This window comes from Sciurus vulgaris (assembly GCF_902686455.1).
Source record: "Sciurus vulgaris genome assembly, chromosome: 9".
NCBI lineage: Eukaryota > Metazoa > Chordata > Mammalia > Rodentia > Sciuridae > Sciurus > Sciurus vulgaris.
Genome location: NC_136469.1, coordinates 83140396 through 83156863, shown reverse-complemented (window position 1 = coordinate 83156863; position 16468 = coordinate 83140396). Strand labels below are relative to the sequence as shown.

At 39.3% G+C, this 16468-nt stretch overlaps 1 protein-coding gene across 10 annotated transcripts in view; it reads left to right on the top strand.

Annotated features, from left to right (window-relative positions):
* SEPTIN11 (septin 11) overlaps positions 1–16468 on the top strand; it is a 137202-nt gene that overhangs the window by 106032 nt on the left and 14702 nt on the right. For all 10 annotated transcript variants that reach the window (XM_079154305.1, XM_079154298.1, XM_079154306.1 and 7 more), the window contains 5 exons: positions 388–583; positions 7984–8170; positions 11025–11186; positions 13867–13963; positions 14820–14988. In XM_079154305.1, the coding sequence (XP_079010431.1) occupies positions 388–583; positions 7984–8170; positions 11025–11186; positions 13867–13963; positions 14820–14988 (811 nt within the window). The remainder of the gene's footprint in view (positions 1–387; positions 584–7983; positions 8171–11024; positions 11187–13866; positions 13964–14819; positions 14989–16468) is intronic.

Below are 16468 nucleotides of genomic sequence, written 5' to 3'. Positions count from 1 at the left end.
TGTTGTTATTTTTGATTTTTTGGTAACATTCAACAATATAGTTTTTAGGTAATACAGTTTTATATGTATGCCAACATTTAGGAAAGATAAAGATATGGTTTATGTCCTTGTAATAAACTAACCACAAACTCACAGGTACATTTTTTCAACCCTGAGGAGAAGAACATCTTTAAGTTCAAGCTCTTTTCTGCTGAATAGTTTCTGAAATTCACTGAGGCTTTCTAGGTAGATATTCCACAGGACGTACATAGAAAGAACTCTCCCCTCACAGCAGGATTTCTGGTAACACTGACTTTTTTTTTTAAACTTTGCAAGCATGATTAAGAAAAAATACTGATGAATTGAACTGATCGGCACATTCTCTGATGTTTTCCTTTGTGGTTATAGGTGAGACAGGCATTGGCAAATCCACGTTAATGGATACGTTATTCAACACCAAATTTGAAAGTGACCCAGCTACACATAATGAACCAGGTGTCCGGTTAAAAGCCAGAAGTTACGAGCTTCAGGAAAGCAATGTACGGCTGAAGCTAACCATAGTTGACACCGTGGGATTTGGAGACCAGATAAATAAAGATGACAGGTGCGTCTTGGGATTTTGTGGGGATATAACTAGATAAGGAAGATAGTAGGATCCGTTCCAGGTAAATTGAAAGGTTGATTGTTTTTGGTGTTCTCTAGTTGTGGGGTTCCATCCTCTGTCACCTGAAAGATAGGACATTCTTGTCCTCAGAGAAATTTTCTGAGAATATTATTCCTTGAGGTCAGAACCAGACAACAAAATTGATTCTAGGTGGTGTAAGCAGAAAGAAAGTCCTGTTAGAGGGAGTAAGGTAGCATATGCCATTTTTCCAGGAAGGTGTTGGAGCCAGGTTTTGGGGGTTCCTCCTGAGGAAAAACAATCTAGAGAAATACCCCAGGTACTGCATAGACAGTGTTTATAGAAAGCCTGCCATCAACCACCTTAAACTGCTTGGGGCCCATGGCACTGGGGAGAGGGCCCTAGGACCTCCACTGTCTGACAACCAAGGGCCTTCACTGTTGCTTCTCCCCAGTGCAGCCTCCAGCTGTGTTGCTCACTCCCTGCTTCCAGATCTTGGGTGGCTGCATCTGTTTGGCAGAGATGAAGCCACACCCAGAATACTAGCTGCAAGAGAGTCTAAAAAAATGAGGTTTTCATTTTTTTTTTTAGCTATGCAAAATAAGAAGATAATTAAAAAAATAGGAGTGTGAAATGAATATATGCCGTGCTGTTCTAGTCCTTGAGGCAGAATGAGGTATTTGACCTAATCTGCAGAGTTTTACTGATTTGGATGAAAACTGAGTCAGTGTGATTTTGCATAGGAAACCACAGCCCGATTTAGGAGACTGCATTATGGTTGGGGGTTTTGGCTGGTGACAAGCCATGGACCTTAGGAATATATCATGACTTTGAGGAAATTACCCAGCTGTTGGCCACTGTGACTCTTCATACAGTCCTCTTCTTACATGGAGTCCTGAGGAAGGACATTGTGAAAGGTTAGGCCTTGAAGAGGGGTATGGTTATAGTAAGGTTATAATCCTGTACTTTGATGGCTTTTGGCAAAAGTGATATTAGGCCCCAAAACCCCACAGTGAAGAAAGCACTTTTATGAATGATCTGTTGCTAATATATTAGTGAATTTCTAATTGGCATAGGACCTTAATGTTGATGGTAGTGGTGTGGCATGAGGCTCTTCTGTGGAGGGAAGCTGCTTTGTTTGGCAGCACTTTGGTGTCAGAATTGCCAAATGGAGTCTAAATAGCAGTCAGGGTTTTGGTGAAGCCTAATGAGGATTCAAGTCAATTGAAAAAAAGTTTCCCCTTCTAGGCAGAGATGATTTTAAACTAATTAAGAAATTTACACTACACATTCTGTTCATATGTGGGAAAAAGACTTGTTGAACCTACTTCAGAAATTAAATGTATATTTAATACATACATATTTTTAATTTTTGGTACCAGGGGTTGAACCCAAGGGCACTTAACCACTAGGCCACATCCCCAGCCCTTTATTATTTTTAATTTTTTTTTACTTTGAGATGAGGTTTCAATAAGTTTCCTAGGGCCTTACTAAGTTGATGAGGCTGGCTTTGAACTTGTGAACTTTGTGCCTCACCATCCCAAGTCTCTGGGATTACAAGCGTGTGCCACTGTACCTGGTTAAGAAATAAAAATATTTTTAAAGCATTTTGGTCTAGTAGTTTGTGTATAGACACAGGCTCCAAACTACCTGTCAAGACTTATGTATTCATTTATTAAAACTAGTTATGGTTCTTCACATTAGCTTGAAGACATAATTATAAAATAATATATAGTGAGTTTTTATTTTATAAAATACACATAGCCCATTATAAGGACATGTAAGTTTGGGTCTTCACTGTGAGCTGCTGTTTACCCTCACTTGAGGGAAGCTGTTAATCCTTAATCTCCCACTGCTCAGCCCCTGCATTAATCCTACTTCCAAGATTGAACTCCTGGTCCTTCTCAACACCAGTCCTGTTCTTCAGTCTTTACTTCAGATAGCTTGACAGTTCAAAAAATGTAAATTTATTCTCAAAAGAGGTTTAAGAAAGTTAAAACTGTCCAGCCCAAAGATATTTCTAGAATGAGGCTTCCAGAGACATTTTTGGGCAGTGACATGAGAATGTCTCACCCCGTAGAAAGACCAGTGTGTAGAAATAAGTTGCAAATTTGCTTAAGGCTTAGAAACTTCATTAAAATCAGTTTTTTGTTTTTTTTTTTTTTTTGGTCTTTTTAAATTTTCCTCAAAACTGTGGATATAATATATATGTTTTGAAAAGAGAAACTTGAACTATTTTTATGTGAAAATGTGTATTATCTAGATATATTTTAACAATTCCTGATTTAAGTATAAGCATCACAATAATCAGAGAGAAATACTTAATTCATTCTTTGAGCACTGAGCTCTTTATGTATAGAGCACTTGAAATGCTCTTCAATAGACCTTGTCCTGTGTCTATTGTTAGATAGTAAGGAAGATTTTATTTTGCATCTGGTCAGAATGGACTGTCTGTACATTGTGTTGGGGCAGGGACAGCTAAGCTCTGACCCTGCAGCTGAGCAGTTGCTCTTAACTTAAGGCCTCAATGCGAAGGCGTGAAGGAGAGGTTCCTGCCTGAAGGCTGTTTGTAGTGCCAAGTGAAATAAATGAAGAAAAAGTGCTGACATCAAGAAAAAAAGAAAAAAGGCACAGGTGCATTGTGGGTGCTGGGGAGAGTGCCAGGGGCTTCTGGTCCTTGCATGGTCACAGAGCACACCAGAGCAAGGCCTGTTCCCCAGCTCTCAGGCTAGACAGATTCTCTCTGGGGTTAGGGAATGTCATTGTATATTGGACTTTTCAGGATTCCCACTTGAGTTAGAACCATCTTCCATCTAGCGTCTTACTGCTAAGATTCCATGTGCTTTTCCAGCTCAAGAGCCATTGCCTCAGTGCCTCCCCTGAATGGGGACCTCTCCTCTGGCTGGTGTTTTTCATTCACCAGTGCTGAGCAGCAAATAGCTGAAGCTAGTCAATGTGGAACGTCGTATTTGCAGCTGGAGTCCTCTTTAAGAACTGATCTGACTCATTTGGGTCAAATAATAGTTTCCAAGGAGATTTAGAAGAGAGGAAGTGTGATATTAACCTAACCTAGATACCAAATATTTTTTTCCCTCTGAAATTTCTTGACAGCTGTTGCATAACTTCTTTGAATGGCATTTGAAACTCCCCATTCCCTTGTGCCTCAGAAGGCATTGTTGATACTGTTGACTGTAAACCCAAATCACTTGTTTAAAAATAGTTATTCGAACAAGCTCTGCTTTCATCAAAAATTGGAAGTAGGATATGCATTTTTGCATCTGTATGTAACATATGGGAACGGATGTGTGCCTTTATAACCCATGATTATTTTTACCTACTTTGGGGATTAAGCAAGCTTTTTTTGCGATAGATGCAAGAGTTTAAGAATGTCCCAGTTTGTTTACGTAGGCTTCGGACATTTCAGCATTCCTGCATCATTATCTGCCTTTGACCAGGCTAGCTAGAAGAAGGCAGGAAGAGAGATCTGGTAAGGTTTCCTGTTATGTTTAACTCCTTGTTGTTTAAGGGTTTCCTTGCTTTGACTGTCTGTACTCTTTGGTGATAAAGGAAGGGGTCTGGAGAAGAAAGGAAACCATATTTTGCTGTCCAACTGGAAATAGAGTAATTAGTTTGTCCCACATTTGAGAGATGGGAGGTGACTTTCCATGGCGTATCACAAATTGTGATAATTGTCAATCCTGAAAAGCCTGGATAACCAAACTGCTCTGAGAGAACCCCCACATTCACCAAATATTTACTAGTGTTATAAGATAGTCGTGACATGGACTGTTTGGCCTTTAAACCCTAAGTTTTTATTGTTTTCTAGCAGAGGTAGTCATGGGTAAGGAAAATTCTTTTGGACTAATAGCAAGTTAATAGAAAAATATGGTAATTGTTTGCCATTATGTAAGAATGATCAGTGGGCAGGTTGGATGGATAGAAAAGTCTATTAAATAACTTCTTCCAGTACTTTTAGGGTCAATCTCTGTGATTTTATTGCCTGTTTGTTTTTTTGTTTGTTTTTAATGGCTGGTGGTATATTAAGAAAATGAGTAGTGGGTAACAAGAACTGACTGTCTTCCTGCCATCAAAGGGAATTTTGTGAAAATGTAAAGATGAGTTTGATTTGATCTCGAGTTTGATTTGACTCCTCCGTCTCCTCAGTTTGGTATGGCTAGCATCCAGAGAAGTCTGAATTGGCCACACAGAATATATGTGGGATTAAGCTTCTTGATCTTTCTGACCATGAATGCAGAGAGAAAGAAGAAATGAAGTGGTTGAAGGAAGGGGCAGAAAATTTGGGTTATGACAAGGAATATAAATCACTTGGTAGGCTTGTTTCTTGTCAAGAGGAAACCATTTCGTAAACATAATTAAATCTTTGACGTCAGGAATAGTGGTTTTGGTAAATAACTCTCCAGGAATGTGTTTCTTTTATTGTTTATGATAGGAGGTGGAACAGAAGGGACTTTATGCTCGACTAGGGCTGTGAGGTAGGAGAGGTCTCCAGGTTGAACCCCAGTGGGGATGCTGTTGTTGGTCACCACGTTGAAGGATGTGGGTGCAGGATGAACAGTTTGGTTTGGCACATAATTAGTTAGAAGAGCTATTGGAAATATCTGATAAACAGTTGGGTATGTGGGTCTGAAGCTCAGGGAAAAGACCTGGACTGGAGGTAGACATTTGTGACTTGTCATTAGATAGATGCAAAGTGAGGCACAGGAAAAAAAAGCATGATTTTCCAGGAAGACCACAGAGAATAGGAGGGAGATTGGAAGGCTGGCAGGAGTGGCTGACTGGGGCAAGGCAAGGGAAGCCTAAGATGTAAGAGGAGATCAAAACGTTCCTTGAATCAAGCTCAGAAAGCATCCCTCACTGAGGAAGATAAAATTATTTTAAAACAATAAACAAGATACAACAAATAAAGGAGTCTGAGTATTTTTTTTTTTTTTTTGGTTTTTAAATTTTTTTTTTTAAGCCAAGAAAGAAAGAAAAAAAAAGAAAAGACACCAAAAAGTAAACAAGCTCAGTGTCATTATGCCTCCCAGGATCTTTTGAGGACCAGAATCAAAACCAGACATAAGAAAGGAAAGTAATGGAAAGTAGAAATGCACTTAGACTAGTATTGAGAAGAGACAAGGACAGTTTAAATTCAGACACTAGGGAGGCAAGAAGAATAAATGCTGTGAGCTGCTTTTCCTCCCCTTGGGCTCGGAGGGTGCTGGGCAGAACCCTAATCTCTAAACACTTCCTCAGTGTCAGGAAACTGAAGCACCAGCCTGCAGACATGGGTGGACCTCCTTGGAGTGGCCTGGTCCACTTCCCCAGAGGCATGAGCTCAGTAGCAGAACAGTTACCAGGGAATTGGGAGGTACAAAGTTCCTGGTTTGGATTTTTTTTTTTTTTTTTAATTTATTGTAGGTTTGTTTATTATATTATTGTTATGAAATAATTGTATCTTGCTTTTATGTTCTGGTCCTTTATATTAGCTCATTTATTTTTCAGAATAGCTTTCTGACAGAAGTACTGTTTTTGTCCTTGATTTATATCTGAGGAAAGTAAAGCAAGGGGAGGTTTAGTGGCTTGCTCATGGCCATACAGTTAGGGACTATGAAGACAGGTTTTGATCTTAGACAGTCTGACTTGAATCCAGCCTTCTAACCATCAACCTATATAACTATCCTGTATAACTATCCTGTAATAGTAATTATGATTATTGCTAGGTAGTACAAGCCTGCATTTTATTTTATTTTATTTATTTATTTTTGATTTTTTTAGGGCTGGGGAGATATAGCTCAGTCGGTAGAGTGCTTGCCTTGCAAGCACAAGGCCCTGGGTTTGATCCCCAGCACTGCAAAAAAAAAAAAAATTTTTTTTTTTTTTAGTTGTAGATGGACACAATTCCTTTATTTATTTATTTTATGTGGTGCTGAGGATTGAACCCAGTGCCTCACATGTGCTAGGCAAGAGCTCTACCACTGAGCCACAACCCCAGCCCCTACAAGCCTGCATTTTAAAATTAAAAAATGCAGGAGAATCTAATTACTTGCCTATCCTTTCTATTAGAATTTCACCTTCTGTGACTCAGAGCATTTAAGTTACAGAGACATATTCTTTTTTAAAAACATCTAGGGACTTTATGTGCTTAAATTGAACCAATGGATTATGATAAAATCACCAAAGAAAAATACCATCAAATACCATCAAAAACCGTTTATTGATGGTTTTTAGTTTTGATCTTAAATACACTGTTATTTACTTAGGAGGTTCTTGTTTTTGTTTTTTTTTCCCTTGGAATGTCTGCTGTCACCTTTATTATGAAAGATTTGTAGTGCCCGTTCAAGGCTTCAGTTTAATTTATGGGTCTGGAATCTGTGTGTTGAAAGGTTTTTATTTTTCTTACAATTTAAATCATTCCCCAGCAAGGCAGTAAGTTTGGGCTAGATTAACCTCTTGTGTTCCTATAGATCTGTCTTTTTGCTGCTAAAATGAATTTCTGAGCACTCCCCTTGGAGACTGAAGAGTTCATGGTGACCTAACATAGGATTAACTCCCTGGAGAAGATGGGGTTTATTGACAACGTAGTCCCAAAATGTTTTTAGCAATGTGTTTATGGTCAGTTACTAGAGTCACACAATTATTTACAAAGTTTACCATTAAATCATGAAATTTTTGAGTTAGAATCTTAAAGATTGTGATAGTACAAGCTCTTCAATTTCTAAATGGAGTTGGGGGGAGTATAGGTTTTATGGGGGCACAGACACACCCCAACCTGTCTCTGGAGGAATGGTTGGAGGACCATGGAAAAGCCCCAATGGGTGGTGATGCCATATCCCAAAGTCATAAACCAGTTTCATTTTGTGTTCCAGGGCCAATCACTTGTTAAAGTCTGTCAGAAACACTTTATTAACGTGGATTTCAAGGCTAGTTTTGGCCCAGGAGGAAAGAATGTCATGACCTCTTAATAATGTCTTCCCTGGGCACCTGGGGGTTGTGGGGGTTGGGTAGCAGCATGTTTCACATATGTATGTCTCTTTTTTAAAGAATGGGTATTAGCCAAGGAGAATATTAGGCAGAAGACTGTTCCAGCTACAGGGCCCGTGACAGAGGCCAAGAGGCAAATAAAGATGTTATGTATGGGGGCCACTGTAAGTGGTCGTGTGTTGCTGGAGCAGAAGATAGTGAGCCAGGGAGAGAGTAAGAGAGATGAATGAGCCTGGAGAGTTATTCAGGGGCCAGGTGACCAAAGACCTTGAATGCCAAGGTAAGGAACTCGTGCTCTAGTTCTTAGGAGGGAGCAACTGATGATGTTTCTGTGGAAGAGTTTTGAGATTAGAAACATGCTGATTTAAAAATATTTTCAAAACATTGTGCTTTGTTAGCTATAAGCCAATAGTGGAATACATCGATGCCCAATTCGAGGCCTATTTGCAAGAGGAACTGAAGATTAAGCGTTCTCTCTTCAACTACCATGACACAAGAATTCATGCCTGCCTCTACTTTATCGCCCCCACGGGACATTCACTGAAGTCCCTGGACCTGGTCACCATGAAGAAGCTGGACAGTAAGGTACTGTCTGTCACTCTGATTACATCCATTCTCCTTTTAGAGTACCTTTATTCTAAAGCCTCAATTTATTCTCTGTTTTCACTGCAATTTGTTTTTTTCTGGTTTACAGAACCACAGGGTTTGACAGTGTGAGATACATGCCTAAAGACCTCTGCTGGATGTTAGGCAAAAACAAAACAAAACTCACACACAAAACATGGCTTGTTACAAAGTATATTTAGTTCTTAAATAGGAGATTGAAATATAAATTCAAGATTCATTTACTTTCTTTAAAACCTTTCTGTAAGTCTCTCTTTAAGAGATTTTTAAAGATTAATTTAACTTCTAAAATGGCACTTTTTAAGGTTAAGTGATTTTTAAAACTTCAGTTCAAAGTTTAAAATGAAACAAAATTGTTAACTTTTTGCCTATTGAGGTCAGCCTGGCTTTTTAGATTTTTGAACACATGTGTTCAGAAGTCGAGTCTCTGCTCAGTTTGGCCCCTGAGCTTGCTGCCTTTGTATGCTCTTTTTCAGAGCATACGAAGGAGATGACTATTAAATTTATAGAATTTGGTGGCCTAACCTACTTTACAATTAATTTGATTTTCTGTTTTGAAATAGAAGACCGCACATTTTGAAACAAAGATGAAGCAAATGGCAACCAGAACAACCATAAATCTAAGCCATGGTATTTTCTTCTAGAAAAATACTTTCTTGCATTCAATGGAAATTCTTATCAGGTGATAAAGACCTTAGAGGGCTTGGTTGGTTTGATTTTTTTTTTTTTTTTTTTTTTTGGTGGGGGGCGGGGGTGGTCCAAACAACACTGTTTAAAAGATGCTTTCTCTCCAGAGGGATAAAATAGTAGCCAAAATAGAGATCAGCCTGTCCCCAAGGCTTCTTTGGAACAGTTCACAAAGAGCTGGAGAGGCTAAAGCAAGCCAGGCTCTTTCGGCTTTCAGCACACACAGACACAGTGGTTTACAGAAAAATATTCTAATGGCCTGAAGGGGTTATTGCAGTGAGCGCACTCTTGGGAGAATAAATAGAAATTCTTTACCCCATTGGGTTTGCTGCCCTTCAGCGCCTGGGAACTATGCTGTTACCCAATGGAGTGGGATTCTGCACAGGGCAGACTGCTCCCTCTGCTGGAGTAGGTCTTTGAAAGTGGGGCAGGTCTCCCTGTTATCAGGAGCGCCCATTCTCCACAGACAGTCTGAAGGAAGCAGAATGAGGTGGCCTCTTATCTCAGGACCCTGTGTAACCAAGATAGGTTAATATCCCACAAAATGATTGTGTTTAGCAGAGGCAATTTTAAAAGGAAAAGGGCTGGGGCATGCAAAGCAAGTACAACCAGCACAAGCCAACCAAAAACCTCAATCACAGTGCAAATGAAACTTTCAAGTACTAAATTGTTGTAGAGTTGGAGAGCTGCGTGGCATCTGAAAATGGTATTATCCACGTTTTGTTTATACACATGAAGGGAAGAATTAAGAAAATGTGATCACATCAGAAAAGATTTTCAGACTCCTGCCAATGAGAGGAAAGAGATTTTAAAACTAAATTGCTTGGTGTCTCTATCTACTCAATCACTTTGTCTTCTTGTCCAGGTTGATATTTTTGAGTACCAAGTATGGATACAAGATAGCCAATAAACAGGAGAGGGAAGGTTTTGGTTCCCTGGTCATGATCCAGACACATCCCCTGGGTCAGTGATATTCTCTAGTCTGCAGTTTGCTGGGGGAAGCCCAAGTGCTAGGGGCTTAGGTGTGTGTTGTAGAACAGGTCAAAGAAAAGGGCTTTCTACCAGCTTGTCTTCTGATTTGACCTGTGGGGAATAAAAGGAGAAGCAAGAGTGCAGATGTGATCTGAAACCTCCCTGAAGACTCCCTCTGTTCCTGGGCTGGGTGAAGAGCATAGTCCTAGATATCAGATATCAGTAGCATCTTATTGAAACCTTTGTACAGGAAGAAGAAGGAAGTTAATCTTAAAATGCGAATTTAAAAAAAGGGGCCCCTGGACAGGGCTGGGGGATGGTGGGGAAAGAATGGCTCACCTTGGGGTTTGAAGCCTACGCTCTAGGCTGTCCTTGGCTCTTGTTCTGGGCTGTCTGCCATTAATGTCAAATTCCAAGTTCTCCCCTGTTATTCATAACTGAGGCTCAGAAATTGAGCCATGTTTTTGGCACTGTGTCTCATTCTGGCATGAAGGAGAAATTTGATAGAAGCTGATTTTCAAAAGAATTAGCTAGCATGAGTTTGAAAAATTTTAAAGTAAGTGAAAATATTCTTGTTTTAAAGTACTTAGGTTCTCCTCTCCTAACAATTTTTAGGGTGTCAGAAGAAAGAAAGGATTATAACCTTCATGGAGCTGATATTCTACTGCTCAAACAAAAACTTCATGGTCCCACTGTCAGGGCATGCAGAAGTCAAGCACCTAAAGAAAGTAGGAGGGGTCCAGAAGGAGTGGTTGGTTATTCAAAGAATAGGCTCCTTTGTTACTGCTCTTTGTCATGGAATAACAACACTTCCTTTCCCTTTGTAAAAAAGAATGAGGTAGCACAGAAGAGGAAATTACAAATATGATTTCTGTGTAGGATGGGAGGAAGTCAAAATGTTCTGAGATGGAACTAAAAGATTATCCCAGGTCTCCTTAATTTTCCATCTAGGTGAGAAGTCTGATTTTCATTCTTGAATGTGTTTTTACAGTGAGGCTTTACAATATTCATTCATTCATTCATTCATTTATTTATTTATTTATTTATTTATTTATTTATTTATTTATTTATTTATTTATTTATTTATTATGTTTTACCCACATGTCTATTTTTCTTATGTTGAAGTTGTGTAAAAATGGACATGTTCGTTTTACAGGTGAACATTATTCCAATAATTGCAAAAGCGGACACAATTGCCAAGAATGAATTGCACAAATTCAAAAGTAAGATCATGAGTGAACTAGTCAGCAACGGCGTCCAGATATATCAGTTCCCTACTGATGAAGAAACGGTGGCAGAGATTAATGCAACGATGAGTGTAAGTCCTTATTTAAAATTTGAATAAGATATTTTCCTGGAAGGTTTTCTTAGTAGCAGCAGTGCAGAGTAGCTAGAATCTGCACTCCATTTGGAGTCCAGATCTGCCACTACAAGACTTTTAACCTGCCCGTGCCTTAGTTTTCCCAGCTAACAAGTGGGAGAGTTGAACAGGATGATCTCAGATTTCCTTCTCACTCTAATAGTTAATGATTTCCAAGGCAAATCTCAACTCAGGCAGAGATGTGTTGAGTTCTTTCTGCTATAGAACTGCAATATGGGATGCCAGTGTAGGGTTCAGGAAGTATGAATGAAAATCATCTATTTCCTTTTTATATCCTTCCCCATGCTTTTTTTTTTTAAAGCCTTAGTGGGAATTGAACTCGGGGCCTAATTCATGCCAGGCAAGCACTCTTAATACTAAACCACATCTCCATCCCCCCATTCCAATCCTTTTAAATAATGTTTCATGGTTATAAAACTAAATTTGTATTAAACTTCCTAGAAAGAAAATATCTATGAACTTTTGCTCTCTTTTTCTCTTTGTCTAATTAATGGGTCTGAAGGAAGATCTTTTACATTCCAAACTAATCCTGCTGTTCATCAAAATATTTTATTTTAGGCTTTTCATGCAAACAGTTCTTTCAGATGTGATTCCATATGATGTGTGTGTAGCTCAGCAACACAGATTCCTCTGGTGGTTGCTTTTGATACACTGAATGGAAGTGTTTCCTTGGTCATCCTACCAGAATGTTAGCCGAAAAGGCCCTTTAGCTCCTCAACTTCAGGGACCATGTTCACTTTTAGACTTTGAGTTTGAAAAAGAGAACATGCTTTCCTTCCTTCCTTACTTCAAAGAGGTGACATGAACTAGGAAACTTAAATAATCTTGCATACCACCCATAATCCCACTTGGCCTACCTGAGCCAAAGATTCTGCCAAGCTCTCTGGGGGGAGAGGATTTGACTTGAAAACATACCCTTCCTTCTCAACTGTAGGGGTAGGACACTGGATCATAATTCTCAGAACAACTCTGTCAAAACTTGTTATTCTTGTATGCTAATAGAAAAACAGAATTAGTTTTCTTCCTACCCCCAGAGTATAGCCATAACTACCAAAGAAACCAGTAGGAAAGAGTCAGTTGTCTTGGACACCATCTATGCTTGAGATAAATCTGAGTGAGTGAAAAGCTTGAGTCAATATTTTGGGCTAAAGTATGTTTCTGACTTGAAATCTGTGCAGTGATCTACTACTTAAAATAGTTCTGTTCAACAGAAATACAATGTGAGCTACATAAGTAATTTAAAATTTTCTAGTAGCTACATTTAAAAAACCAAAATGAAACATGGAATTTTGAGAATTTACTTAATCCTAATCTAGTATATCCAAAGTATTATTGTTTCACTATGTAATGAATTAAAAAGTTATTAATGAGATACTTTATTAGCAAGTCTTTGAAATTTTATATGATAGTACATCTCAATTTAGATTTCCAATTTTTTTTTTATTTTTTTATTTATTACTTTATTACTTAATCCATAATTACAAGTCATTAAATTTACAGTTAAACTGGGCAAAGAGTGCATGCCTATAATCCAAGCAATTTAGGAGGAGACTGAGGCAGGAGGAGCTCATGTTCAATGCCAGCCTGGGCAACTTAGAGAGCCCCTGTCTCAAAATAAAAAAACAAAAAGTACTAGGATGTAGCTCGGAAATAAAGCACTTCTGAGTTCAATACCTAGTACTAAGAAAAAAAGAAAAGAAAGAAAATTTATAGTTAAAAAACAGATTTGGGAACTAATGTGTAAGTTGCCACATTTATCATATTTTATATTATTTTCTTTACATACATATGTGATTCTGTGTTAGGGTACTATATTGTATTTCATTGATTTATTTGTTCCTGCACTAATACCACATTATATTATTAAGTTTCAGAACTTGCCTTGATAGTTAGTTGGTTTAGATAGATATCATCCTTATTTGTATTAATAATGGTTGTAAATTTTCCTGTTCATTTTGCATTAAAATTTTTTTCCAAAAAAAAAAAAAAGCAGATTCACATGCTTAGGTTTTTGCTAACCTACTTTATAGTTTTTGTATGTGGAATAAGTACCCAACTCCCCTGCAACAAACAAACAAAAAACCGTTTTCCTTTAAATTTGCATCTATCTTGATAAAACTGGTCTTTTTTTTAAAGATTTGAGTTTGACGCATAGCAAGATGCTGTCCTTCCAAACAATAAAGTTATATTTAATGGAAAAACATTTTATCTTGCTCTCATTTGGAATTTAAATATATATTAGTTAAAAGCAAATAAAATAAAAAAGAAATTAAAAATTTTAAAAGAAGCAAATAAAATTAAGTAGTGAGGTTTTGAGTCCTGTAAGCTTCAAGTGCTCAGTGGCCACAGGTTGTGAGTAGCTGCTGTGTTGCATAGGGCTCATCTCGAGCTTACTGTGTGGTTACACTACTTCTGCAGTTTTCCCTTCAGTCTAGCTCATATCAAGTATTTGGCCGTAGGGTGTAGGGTACATGAACTAGAGAATCTTCTACCTGTTCTACGTGTTCTGCCATGAAATAGCGATGCTACAGAAGGAGGAGAGTGCAGAGGAGGGTGGAGAAACCGACCCTGTTGGAGCTGTGGAAGATAACCACTCTCCTCTTCTGTTGCTTGGCAGGTCCACCTCCCGTTCGCAGTGGTTGGCAGCACTGAAGAGGTGAAGATTGGCAACAAGATGGCAAAGGCCAGGCAGTACCCCTGGGGCGTGGTGCAGGGTATGTCCATCACGGGAAAGAGACTGGCATAGTGCCTGTGGTGAATGGCCACGATTCTTCCCTCTCTGTGTAGGGAAGAGCAACAGGGCAGGTGGGAGTGAGTTGTGTGGTTTCAGTCCTGGCTGTCATCAGGCGAAAATGGAAACAGTAACCACACAGGTAAACAGACAGTGGAGAGAAGCAACTGCTAAGTCCTAGTGGCAATGAGGCAGCCCCTCAAGTTGGGTTGTGTAGAAAATTCAGTATAAATTCCTAGAACATAAATTCTTCCCCAGGAGCCTGAACCAGTTGCATGAGCACAGTATCAGAAAACTACAAAAAAAAAAATTTCTTGCAAACAAGATGACTTGCTATGTCATCTCTGGAAAAGTTGTCTTCCAATTGAATGTTATTTCAATAAATATCTGGTAATCCAGAATAATGTGTGGTATTTAAAAACTGCCTGGTACAGTTCCTGACACCATGGAATGATAGTCTGGCTTTGGACCAGATGATTCAATGTTTGAATCTAGACTCTGCTACCTCTTTTTGGGAGGTTAGCTTGCTTATCGAAGCCGGGCTTCTGCATCTGCAAAGCAAGAATAACTTTTATTGGCAGAATGATTGTGAAGGATAAAGTCAAAAGTTGAAAAGTTCCTCCCTGAGTTTTTATACAGAATAGGCACCAGTCAGCCATACCATCATCAGCATTATGGTCAGTGCTGTCTGAAGTCCTGTCTGATCACCTTAAAGCATCTTTAGTTGGCTTTGAGACTTCAGAGAGTTCAGAGTGATAGTAGCAACATCTTGGAAGCGTCTGGGATTTTCATTGATGTTGCTAATAACCCTTCCCCCTGCTTTTCCCCATCACTTGCAGTTGAGAATGAAAACCATTGTGATTTTGTGAAGTTGCGGGAGATGCTGATACGTGTGAACATGGAGGACTTGCGAGAACAGACACACACCCGCCATTATGAGTTGTATCGACGCTGTAAACTTGAGGAGATGGGGTTCAAGGACACTGACCCTGACAGCAAACCCTTCAGGTATGAGGGTACCCAGCAGTCAGGTGTCTGTCAGACAGTGCTGGGATAGCACATTTGTGCACCATAGAAATGCATGTTGGATTGGGGTGTTGGTGTGGAGTGGCCTGGGGAAGGAGATGACTGGGACATAAAGCCAGATACTGTGACAAGCACTGCAGCACTGTACTTGAATTATCTTAGCTAACCAGTGTTGTAGATGATGAAAGTTACAACATTGAAAAGGTGTAGCTAACACCCTACTAGTAAGTGAGGTGACTGGGATTTCAGATTCACCATGTGATTCCTGAGCCTGGGGTCTTAACTATTAGGTTTGCAGAGTACAGAACCTGGCCCATACAATTTTTTTTCCCTTTTGGTACTAGCGATTGAATCCAGTGGTGCTTTACCACTGAGCTATACCCCAACCCCTTTAAATTTTTAAATTTTGAGATAAGTTCTCACTAAATTGCTTAAGGCCTTCCTAAGTTGCTGCTGCAGTCCAGAAACTTGAGATCCTCTTGACTCGGCCTCCCAATTTGCTGGTATTACAGGTGTGCACCATTATGGCTACTGATCCATACATTTTTGCCAAATAGGTTTAACTTCTCAAAGCTCTTAATTTTTTGAGCACTCTTACTAGTTTTCAGTGGTCCAGTACAGTTCTAACAACAGAGGAAAAGGAAAGGGAATAGCTTTTAGAAAATTTATGTTTTTTCCCACATCATTGACGTATGGAGCTGTAATGTTTGAAAAGGAGTAATGAATGTAGAATTATTGCCCTAACAAATGCCCAGTCCCTGCTAGAGCCCAGTGGTGGGGAAAGGGTTGACAGGTTGGAGTACTGGTGACCACGAGGCTTGGTGATAGAGGAACTGCCCTGGGTCACCTTGGAAGGTGAGGCTGCCAAGCCAGGTTGCCACCTTCTGGTAGAGGAGAGGATCACACAGGCTGAACCCACGAAATTTCTTAGTGGGAATTTGAGTTGAAGTGAAGTTGAGGTTGGTCTGGGCTGGGTGCCCCTTCTGATTGGAGGCTACAGTGCCTTGGAAAAAAACTATTTTCTTCCTCTTCTGTGGCTGTGTAACACACTTTGGTATTTATAATCCATAGAACCTGAGGCAGCCTGTGCACAGATTCTGTCCCCTGGGTCTGAGCTGCTTTGGGGGTTCCTTTTCCTGCAATTGCTTTGGAGATAGTTTGGTAATGCCTGTGGTGTTCCCAGCTACAGTGCTATTGTGGAGTCCCATGAGCATGAGTGTATCCAGACAAAGGACTGCTAACCAAGAAGTTAACTTCTAACTAAATTTGCATAATTTATAATGCCCTGGGGACTTGTAAAACGACTCCCTCAGCCATATGAAATGGGACTTTCTTAGGTTAGCAGTAGGAGACCTTTTTGTCTACACAGATTTAGCTACCTTGAAATTTGTTTGCCAAAAAACTAGTCCTGCAAAATCAGACTTGCTCAATAGTTATTAAACCTGATAAAAATAATTTTTTG